This window comes from Sinocyclocheilus anshuiensis, unplaced genomic scaffold (genome assembly GCF_001515605.1).
Source record: "Sinocyclocheilus anshuiensis isolate Anshui unplaced genomic scaffold, SAMN03320099.WGS_v1.1 scaffold1241, whole genome shotgun sequence".
NCBI classification, from domain to species: domain Eukaryota; kingdom Metazoa; phylum Chordata; class Actinopteri; order Cypriniformes; family Cyprinidae; genus Sinocyclocheilus; species Sinocyclocheilus anshuiensis.
The window spans coordinates 266,383-278,332 of record NW_015549644.1 but is presented as its reverse complement, the minus strand read 5'-3'; the positions used below and the strand labels follow the sequence as shown (position 1 = coordinate 278,332).

General features: G+C 36.9%; 1 protein-coding gene across 1 annotated transcript; it reads right to left on the bottom strand.

The window, feature by feature from the left end:
* Positions 1-1,253: 1,253 nt before the first annotated feature.
* On the bottom strand, positions 1,254-9,223 carry LOC107659940 (A disintegrin and metalloproteinase with thrombospondin motifs 15-like; the record flags this gene model as incomplete). The annotated part of the gene is made up of 7 exons (XM_016449052.1): positions 1,254-3,243; positions 4,303-4,478; positions 6,304-6,479; positions 6,565-6,742; positions 7,764-8,047; positions 8,188-8,355; positions 9,085-9,223. Coding segments are annotated over 7 exons (1,893 nt in total), but the record flags the coding sequence as incomplete, so codon positions are not given.
* Positions 9,224-11,950: the final 2,727 nt, after the last annotated feature.

The window sequence follows — 11,950 nt, the reverse complement described above, 5'->3', positions numbered from 1 at the left end:
TATATATAGTATCACGTAAAAAAGTATGTGTATTTAGTTTTTTTAATTTGTAAAAACTATTTTTATAATATAAAATTTAAATTATAATATGTAGTATGTATTTTTAATTGTTATTATAAAAAAAGTATATGTTTTAACCTTGGCTGGAGAAGGTTGTGCTTTTGACTTTTCAATACTATGATTTTAATGCCAGGTCAGTTACTTGTATTTTAATTTATTATGTAAATTATATGTATTTAAAGTATAATGTGAAAAATATTATTTGTGTGTATTTACTTGTTTTAATTTGTAAAAACTGTTTTTTTATAATATAAATCACATAACGTTTATTATAATTAACTAAAACTAAAACCAAAACCATAAAAAACATCTTTGGTAATTGACAAAATAAATGTTAACTGAAAAAATAAATAAATAATTTATTTATTTATAAATTTCAGCTTATTTTATTTCAGCTAGTTTCCAAAAAAACATTTCTTAGTTTTCATTTAGTTACCTTGATGTACTAAAATAACAAAAACCAGAATAAGAATTCATAAAAGGTATGTTAAAATGACAACTAATAAAAATGACAAAAACAGAATTACGGAAACTTGAACTAAAATTTAAACGAAAACAGAAAATACAAAATCAAACAAATTCAAACTATTAATAAAGACTATAATAGTACCTCAATGATACTGAAATATCACAGATATGTGTTTAAATTATAATATATAGTATATTATTTAATTATAAATATAAACAAGTATATGATTTCATTTAACATGGAGAAAGTAGTTAGTGCCAAGTTAGTGCTTGCTGCGTCTACTGTTAGAATCCTAGCAGGGGAAATTTATTAGATATTTATGAGATATTTTATGGTTTCCATACACTTTTAGGTTACACCTGAAAAACTGCCCATTCTATGCACTGCTTTTTTATATTAATTTATATGTATTCATTCTTTAGTCTTGCTTTAAATAAATGCATTGTATACCAAAGTTCATACCAGTATAGGCTGTAACCTGTGGCTCGGCCTGATATGTGAAACACTAGAGATGGTTTAGATCCGTCACACAATTGAAGAGGATTATCAGGCCAGTTTTTTTTTGCCTCAGCAGAATTCCAGTGTCACTGAATGCTATGGGTTTGTCCATGACACTTCATCCGGCCTTAAGTGAAGAGATTAGCTGGCGTGACCAAATGACTTTTCAGCACACTTTAAAGCTTATCGCTATACATACATGATTCATACACACTTCTCCACAACCCAGCTGAGTGAGGAGATCCCTCAGAGCAGTTCATGTTTCTGTATTTATTTGTGCACAGTTGATGGATGTATACATAGTATACAATGGATTCTAATAGAAAAACGTAAGTGCCTTTTGCTGTATTAACATCAAAAGATAAGCAAACAAAATGAAACAAAGAAGCACCTTTGGAATGAATGAGATGCTCTTACCAACAACATTTGGTTTACAGAGGTTGTTTACACAAGTTATAATGTATCTTCGTAAGTCCAGCAGAGAATACATCTAATACACGTACAATAAAACACGTACAATATTTTACAGCTAAAATCATAATGGCAGTAGCAGCCGCATGTGTTTAATATTTCTTCTTTTTTCCTCTGCATACTGTCGAGATTTTAGATATTGAAATCGTATTGTATAAGATCTTGCTTTTGCACAACATTTGCAGTATCAAGGCTGTATCAACATCAGTGTCTTTTAGCAGAGATCAGTTTTACAAGAACATCAAGATACCCAAAGACTTTCTAACTGGTTTACTTATATAGATAGCTGAATTGATGAAGTTTATTGCCATATAGTATTTTAACTGATTTATTTATAGTATTTAACTGTTTTATCCCTTTGGGTACAGTACCATTATATTAAACGTTAACATTATTTTATTAATGTAAATATGTGTTCATAATCTCTCCTCTTCTGCCCAAAATGTAAAGTACTGATTTCTTTCACTAAACCCAAACTAAAAGCCTAATTTTGGCATTGTTTTGTCTTGAAACTTTAATGATTAGGAACGTTTTAATCTACTGGCTATCTCAGCCTAATATATGAATACAAATGGTTAGTGCATGGACCAAGTCGCCCTATTTTTGCATACAATATGCTTCACATTTAGATCAAATTATTCACATGTATTTAAAGTCTGAATACAAACTCAAACACTTTCTGATATTGTCTACAAACCATATGTAGAGGAGATGCTAGTTTTATTTTGTGACAGTTCTAATGCCACAGCATAGCATTATACAATTTTACGTTATTTAGTTGCTTTAAAACACCCTGTCCTTTTCGAGGTAGGCGATATCTGTACCTTAACATGTAACATTGTAATGGTAAAAGACATCCTTTGTCTTTGTTTCATGACAATATTCCCATTACAAATGAGGCAACACAGGATGCACACGTAAAAAGATCACTTTGACGCCATAAAATGGGTCCCAGAACACACCGAATCGTTCACTAGCAGGGCCAAACAGTGCAAAAGTCCAGTTCTTGTGGCTTTCTTTTGCTTGGGCAGTGGTCTCTAGGTAAAAGCAGTCCAGTCTGAGTGATGCATCGCAGTGGGCGTCTCTTAAAGCCTTTCCCGCAGGTTTTAGAGCATGAGGACCATTCGCCTATACTCCACATTGGGCAAGGGTCACCACACGCCCTTATGGCACTGGGCTTTTGTGTGCCGTCACAGTGTGTGGCTGACTCCCCATCCGAGTCCAAACACTGTATCAGTCTACTTTGAACCCCATTCCCACAGGTAACCGAGCACTTATTCCAGTCCGCTGCCACCCACTTATAAGACGGCATCTGATAGGCTGGCTTCTTCAGCTCCACTTTATTGCTGTCTTCCAGCACACTGTTCTGTGTAGGGTTCCTCTCGTCCTTCTTTAAGATCTTGCCCTCCTTCTTTCCCACATTCTGGTAGTAGGAGTAGCGCACACGAGGAGGTGTCATTTTACCTACCGACAATAGTTCCACCGTAAGAGACTCTTTGAGAGGTCTAGAGGCCTTCAGTATTTCCACCGATGTCCCGGTTCCACTGTAGCGAAGTAGACTTCCCTTTACGATAATGTCTTTTTCTACTGCTGAAACCACAAAGTTTCCATTCAGGAGATATTTGCCGTGGACGTTCTTTACTGCTAAATAGTTGTCATCGTTAATCAAACTGCGGTAACCGCGCTGCCTTATATCCACGTTTGCCGCTCCGACCGGTAGAGTTACCACAAAATTATATCCATGCCTGAAAAATGAGATCACAGAGTTGGACAATATTCAGAATTTAAGATTTGGCTTCTTTGTGATTCATGATTTGGAATTTGAATTGATGACACCACTCAGGAATTTCAGTTGGAAGTTGAATTGGAATGAAGTTAAAGTGGAATTTACAATAAAAAAATTTCAACAGATCATAGCATGATGTCAAATGAAGTGTTGTTACAAAAATGATTGCATTAAAAAAAAATAATAATTTAAAGAATTAAAATTAAATACAATTTCTTTTTTGATAAATTTATTTTTCGAATTTAGTTAATTACACTTTTAGCAGTTGTATGAGTTTCTTTGAATTTCAATTCATTTTAAGGTTACATTTTATTTTAGTAATATTCATCAACTACACGTACTTACTATAGGGTTAGGGTTTGGTTTAGTGTTACTTGTAATTATGCATAATTGACTGTTATTACTATAGTAAGTACATGTAGCATGTAACTATGTCATCCTAAAATTAAAATTCTTGCGCATTTTAATTTTGCTTCCTTAAAGGGGTGGTTGATTGCGATTTCACTTTTTTAACGTTAGTTAGTGTGTAATGTTGCTGTTTGAGCATAAACAATATCTGCAAAGTTGCGGCGCTAAAAGTTCAATGCAAAGAATATCCTCTGCTTCTCAATCGGGCTCAAACTGATAAGCGATATTAGTGACGCCGCTGTTTACAATATAACCGGACACTGGGCTAGCTAACCAATCAGAGCCCATCGCCTATTTCTGAGGGCGGGGCTTCATAAAAGCAGGAAATGATCAGCACGTTTCTCAGAGAGGGGACAGAGCGGTGTGGAAGGGATGTCTCTCTCATTCAGCTCAGCTCCAACAATTAACTGTTACAATTATAAACTTATTTTCACATAGCTAGAGACATGTTAGACTGCACTCCATAAACACAATCAAGCCTAGAAAAAAAACAGGAACAGAAGTATTTGCAATTCACTTCTGAATGGCAAACAACCCTGAAGACATTGCTGCAGCTGACTCTAGTCCTTTAGATCTTGTAAAACCATATCCTCAGAGACAAAGCACTTACATGGGTTTTGTGAACATTCCAGAGACTTTCTTGCAGTTTTGGTTGTCTCCACCACACATACCGCATTTGTCAAACTTCATGTTGGAGCTCAGTTTGCCATCACAGCCAGCCTTAATGCACTTTCCCTGAACACAGACCGCTGAGGTATCAGGAGAACAAGGGGTTCCGTCCACCACCTGTCACACAGATAACATTCACATTCACTACACTCTTTTTAAGTATGGTAACTTAAAGGTGTTAAGTGATAACCAGTAAAACCTATAACCTTGGATTTGCTAGCGCCATACACTACCAATTCATAGTTTTGACGTGACGTCACACCCTTACAGGAACGCCTACATGGAGGGCAAAAGCATAGTTTCCTCCACTGACCTCCAGTTATTTTTACGAGGTTTGCATTAAGTAGTAATGCAGTAAGACAGTGATATTTAAAGGCCAAATTCAGTAAACAATTTATTGATGATGCATACTTTGTACAGGCAAGCAGATGAACCCAGAATATAAACGCAATGTGCAAAGTTTAATATGAAACATTTTCCCATAGAAAACCATTATAAAGAAGCCGCTTAACCATTTAGCACATTGCGTTCATATTCTGGGCTCATTTGCTTGCCTGCATAAAGCATGCATCAGCAATAAGGTGTGTACTGAATTTGATCTTTTAATATCACCGTTTTCACATTAAACGTTTTAGAATGTCCCGCTGTTTTTAGTGATTGAAATATTGCGGTGGGTGATTTATATGGATTGCTAATGGCCAGTACTTTTATTTTGTTCACATATCTTTGTTTTATTCTTTTGAGAGATGATCTAAATACTTTTGGATTGGAACAGATAGAAAATCGACAGGCTTGTGCTGCAGTTCTATGGATGTTTTGCCCACCAGGTCTTCAAGCCGGTCATGTGACTGAAAACTCAATTGAGCTACAGAAACACTTCTAGCTCTCCTTGCCCATATTTCATCAAATTATTTTTATTTATGTATATGAAGTATACAGATCTTAAAATTAAAAGTATATACATTGCTGTTCAAAAGTGTGGGGTCAGTAAGATATTTTTTTTGTGTAAGAAGTCCCTTATGCTCACCAAGGTTGCATTTATTTGATTAAAATGTAATTTATTCCTGTGATGCAAAGCTGAATTTTCAGCACCATTATTCCAGTCTTCAGTGTCACATGATCCTTCAGAAGATCCTTCATTCTAAAACTGATTTGCTGTTTACTTTTTTTTTATTTATTTATTTATTTAGTGGAAACCTTAATACATATTTTAGGATTCTTTGATGAATAGAAATTTCAAAACGAACAGCATTTATTTGAAATAGAAATGTTTGTAACATTATAAATGTATTTACTGTCACTTTTGAACAATTTAATCCATCCAATGCTGAATAAAAGTTATAATTTCTTTAAAAAAATATATTTACATTTACTTTTAGTCATTTAGCAGGCACTTTTATCCAAAGCGACTTACAAATGAGGACAATAAAAGCAGTCAAATCTAACAAAAGAGCAAAAAATTTATATAAATAATAATAAAAGTTAATATAAGAATGCTTTTTTTCATATTTAATATACATAGCATGATTTTGGTCCAATGAGTTGTCATGTGGGCGTGGCTAGCACAGAAACTCAGTGACTAACAGAATGTAGCATCACTCGTCGCTTTGCTGCATTGCAGCTGGTTAGTAGACAGTTTTAGTTGTGTAACTAATGTAAGCTGATACGCTATAGCTGTCTAGATTACTGAAACTGTGAGTGTTTTTGTCTTCCCATCTACGTCATGAGTGATTATGAGAAGCAGCCCTGCACTGTGTCTTTCCACATGGCCATATCTGAGAGATAAGCTCTCACCATTACTTTTTAAAAGTATCTTGTTCGCTTTGGAAAGGGGATGTTATTCTTTCCATGAGAGAAGAACTGCACACTGGCTCCTTTTGCTCATGAACTATGAATGTCAAACAACTTTGCAGTATTTAAGCATTTATTTTTATTTATTTACCTTCTGTGCAAGGACATAGAAGTATCCAGTGCCGTTGGCTCGGCAGATGAGCTTGCATCTGTCCTTAACAGACACTCCAGAGTATTTCGGAACCCAGACCACAGACGGGCTAAGTCTGTTAGTGTTCAGACTGATGCCATTGAATGCCTCACACTGCTCCTCTCGAAAGCTCTTTCCTGTCACAAACAGATGGTCATAGTCAGACACGAATATTGACTTATGCATATTGTTTAACATTAGACTGAAAAATATTTCATTTACCTGAGTCTTTACAGGGCTTTAAGTTGCATGAGCGATACTTCACTCTCAGTCCCTGACAGTACTTGCCCCCGTTTTCAGGGACAGGGTTGTTACAGTCCCTTTTGGCGAGCTGCACCCCTCCCCCACAAGTACGGGAGCACAAACCATACAGACCCCACCGACCCCATTGGCCGTCTGCCTGCGGAAAGAGTCCACACGTCTCAGAAACAATTACATCCTTGCTGAGAAGACTGGCAAACATCTTCAAAAAGACTAGCATTTAAATGTTCATTGTCGGCAGAAATATATCATGAGCATTATACACCACAAAAAAAATTAAAAAAAAATAAAAAAAAATTCAATTAATAAAATAAAAATAAAATAAAATAATAAAACAAAACAAATCAAAACATGAAGGTTCCAAAACGGGGTTTCAGCAGTGATGCCAGAGATGAACTTTTTCTGATTTTTTTTAATGAGTGTGACCAACATTTTAATAATCTAAAGAACCCTTTCCCACTATAAAGTACCTTTTACTTTTTTCAGTAAAACGTATCTACAAATAACAAGAAAATTTAAAAACAAAAAAACAAGAAAATTTAACAACAAATATACATTTATTTGAGAAGCAACACTGGATTTTTGATATTTTTATTGGAAAATTTACATTTAAATACATTAACCATCATAAATGTAATATAAATATATATAAATGGAATATATTCTAATGTAATAATTTCAGTTTCAGTGTTCAAAAGTCTAGGGTCAGTGAGATTTTCAGCAGGGACACGTTAAATTGATCAAAAGTGACAGTGAAGAAATATAATAGTACAAAAGTTATATTTATATATTTATATCTATATAAAAAAAAAACAAAAAAACAACAACAACACTGTTTTCAACATTGATAATAAGATTTGAGATTTGAGCAAATCAGCATATTATAATGATTTCTGAAGGATTATTTGACACTGAAGAGTAGAGTAATGATGCTGAAAATTCAGCTTTGCCATAATATATTAAATATTAAAATAAAAAACAGTTATTTAAAATTGCAATAATATTTCACATTATTACTGTTTTTACTGTATTTTTGATTAAATAAATGCAGCCTTGGTGAGCAAAAAATATTTTTTTTCAAAAACATCTGACATGTCAGATAAAACAACACAAGCGCATTTGTCTGCAGTCCGATATACTGTAGTTAGTACATCACTCACCTTGTCTTTGTTGGTATTTTGCTTATCAGTACAGATCCCCCGATAGCACAGCTTGTTGCTGCCACAGGTCGTACCGTCAGCCCAGGGAAAGTGGCGAGTCTGACACACCAGCTGTCCTTTAGCTTTCCCTGTGCACCACAGTTTGGAGCACGCCTGCATGTATGGACAGGGCTTGGATCCTGAGCCGAAAGCCAGTTCACATTGACGGCTGAGCGAGTAGCTGATGCCCGGAGGGTCATTTGGAAGAGCCAAAAGCTTTTGGGGCTGATCCAGCAGACAGTCACCTGGAGAGCAAAAGGTACTTAATGCAAATTTTACATTTAGTATTTTGGTGATTTGTATAGCTGAGCATATCCTCAATGTATTTATTCGACATTGCTGAGACAGATGTCAAAGTTGATTGCAGCAGAGCAATCAAACTAACCGTGGCCATCATCCAGGAAGTCTGTGATGATGGCAGCGCTGCAGACAGACCAGGGCGTGTTGTGGTCAATCTGGATCAGTGTGGGAGACATCATATGGTTGTCCTTCAGCTTTCCAAATACCTCCTCACAAGCCTTCACATTGTCATGTGGCATACTGAACACATGCCCTGGACAAGAGCCAAAGAAATAGTCAAGAGGTCTAAGTCTGTTTTCATTTTCATAGCAGAAAATGCAATTAATAGTTACAGTTAAGAGTTTTTGTCCATTGATAAAAATATACTTTAAATGTAGTCAACATCTATCTACTGCCTGTCTGTCTATCTGTCTGTCCGTCCATCCATCCATCATTCTATGGTTCCATCCATCCATCCATCCATCCATCCATCCATCCATCCATCCATCCATCCATCTATCTATCTATCTATCTATCTGTCTGTCTGTCTGTCTGTAAGGTGTACGATAACTAACAGATTCAAATATGTACATAGAGTTGTCTGTATACACCATATAAGGATGGCACTGATGCACCAGCCCCAGTGAATGTGGTTCTTCAGCATCTGCTAATGTTTTCCCATCTGTCTTTTATTAAACCTTTGTTTTCACAGGGATCGAGAGATGTGGAAAACTCTTGAATGCAGTTGTCATTGCTATTCTAAATTAATAATAAAGCGTGGCAGGACTTTTTTTCTGGAAACAGCTGGCACAACATTCATGTTTAAAGATCAAGGAATCAGAGATAGAATTTCAGGAGTGAGAAGCCTCATCAAACTCCCATCACCCTAAAGGATTCAACTTTACACCACAGACAGGCGCTGAGAAGAGAACACAGACAAGGACTTTCAGTTCACCTGTTTTGCTCACAAAAGACTGACTCTGACACTAAACAAAGCTCTCACCTAATTCATGTGCGGTGGTGAAGGCTGAGGGAAGACCATCATCTTCAATAACTGAGCAGCTCCTCTTAGGATCACACATGGTTCCTACATCAGCCATACCCAGAGTGTCACATGTGGTAGCCCCACACAGGTCCTGTGAAGAAAATGATTATAGTGTGAAATCAGTGATGAAACACTATGTGACATAACAAGCATCAAGTGTTATGAAGATGATAGCCAGGGTTGCAGTTGTCATCACTTAATTAATCTCTGTAATCCAGGCTTCCTCGCTGAGCTTTTCCCAGTGATTATCCAAAGTGTGAACTGTCTATTTCCGATTTGTCTGATCAAAATAGAAACTTATTGTGTATTGACATTATGAGAAGCATAGGGTTGTGTGGAACAGTGAGGGTGGCCAAGAATGCCTGTAAACAGCTGTAGTTACGACATTGTTACGAGGACAGATGGAACCATGTGAGAACATCATAGTGCAGCCACCTGGAGACTTCAGGGAGAAATTTTGGGAAGACTGAATACATTCCAATATTATCTTGACATAAATGTTTCAACTTTCTCATGCTGTCAAACATGAGTGGTGCAGTTTAAAGGAGATGGCCATCTGTTCAATTTTTAGTTTACTCCTTAAAACAAAAAAAACCAAAAAAAAATAAAATAAAATTATAGACTGAGAGCTGCGTATGAATTCCTGTCTGCATCAATATCACCGGAGTAAAAGCATCTTCTAAAATCATCTCCTAAAAAAGCACTTGAAGATGATGTGTTATATTGAAATGTGCCATCAGGAGCCAGAAAACTGGAGTCAGGCAGAAGATTAAGATAAAATTCCTGATTAAAAGCGTTTATTCTGTAAACAACAAGTTCGTTGTTCAGTTTGTCATGACTTGGGAAATTTTCACGGTCAAGTCGAACAGGTTCACAAAAATCAGTTTCCATACAGAGGTATATTTTCGTTAAAAACAGCATGTGCAAGAGACAAAACAAAACAACGGGGGAAACCGACATCGTTGTTGGTGGTGATTATATATCCTTCAAAGTGTAATTCACACCGTGATTCTGTTGATCACGGTTCTGTGCATCCGTAATGAGGATTTAAGCATTGCCACAATCGCCATCCATCGACCTGGTGTTTCTCTCTGTGCAACCAGCTCTCTCTCTTTTATTCTTTTGCGTCATATGTAGTAAACATTGCAGATTGTAATAAGAGTTTTTGGGAAGTTCAGATGAGAGCTCATGATTCATGTTGAACACCGCAGACACTTCTGGCTCTCTAAATATGAGCATCAAGCCAGCCGCGCTTCAGAGGTTACCTCCCACTCCATACAAATGCTTGTCATTTGTAGAGGTGTAGAATGCGACTTTGGGGGGGGCATTTTTTAAAATAAGTAAATTATTTTTATTTCATCTTTTTTTTTTTTTACTTCTTATAAAGAAATTACAAAATTATAATAAAATTATAACAATTTCATAAAATGTCTTATAAAATTAAATAGGCCTACGTTTGTTTAATACAATCAATTCCAATACTATATTTACGTTATTAATGAGAGGAGGTAAAGGCATCATAACACATAATCCTAATAATTCTGATGATTTTACTTCATGAGATAATAGAACGTTCATTCAAAGTAATCTGATCTTTAATAACCTTCTCAGAATGTTAGTTCAAAAACATTATTTCTATCATTATCATTTATGGGACGTTTTTCTGCGAAATTTTAGTTGGGCGTTCATCTGAGATGGTTTAGAGAATATTCCAAAGTAACATTCCCATAATGTTTGCAAAAATGTTTCTTTAACATTCACAAAACCAAGAAAAAACTGAACGTTTTGAACTTTCGAAAGTAGGCTATTCTTTAAAGTCACCACTTAAAAGAGTCACCACATAAATCTATTCATAAACATCACACAGAGATTATCACGAAGATATACTGTCAGTTATAGTCAGTAATTGCATTAAATATCAAAAACGTACTCGGTTACTAACGTAACCTCGGTTCCCTGAGATACGGGAATGAGTGCTGCGTCTCGCTCAAGACGCATATGGGAAAAAGCCTTTTTTCTCCTGAACTGAAGCCTATTTCATTCACGTAGTGAAACATGGCGACGAAGCCCGCCAAAGCCCGCCAGAATGGGCGGGGCATCTGGCTATATAAGCGGGCGCTCGCCACAGGTTTCTCAGGTTTACTTCGACTGAGGCAGTGATTGAGTCGTGCAGCTACGTAGCACGGTCAGCAACGCAGTACTCGTTCCCGTATCTCAGGGAACCGAGGTTACGTTAGTACTCGCGAGTACGTGTCCTTTCAATACTTCACTCGTACTGCGTCATATATGGGAACAGTCCAATCACGCCGTGCTAATGTAGTGGAACGACTAAAGGTATAACTTCCATAAGCAACCAATGCTTATAGAGAAGTCAACAATAACCCAAGGCTAAGCGGGCTGAGCTTTCTAGGTCACACCCGGCCTGGTTAATCGTTCCAGAGTATACCCGTAACTTCGACACCCAGGGGTCGAGAGCTAACAGGTGAACAATACCAGAGAACTTGGGCGCGGCACGGCCAAGGGCTCTCTGTCATGTCTGTTTACGCAGCGCGTGCCATTTCAAGCGGAAAGGATCCTGGCCTGTAAGGCTGGGACTTCCAGGCTATAAAACCTCGCAAATGTGGACGGCGAGGCCCAGCCGGCCGCCTCACAAATATCCGCAATGGACACACCACTGGACCATGCCCACGACGAGGCGATGCCTCTATTCGAGTGGGCCCGTACTCCAATGGGGCATTTGAGGCCTAAGGAAGAGTATGCTAGCGAGATGGCGTCTACTATCCATCTAGAGAGTCTTTGCTTCGTAACCGGAAACCCCTTGGTG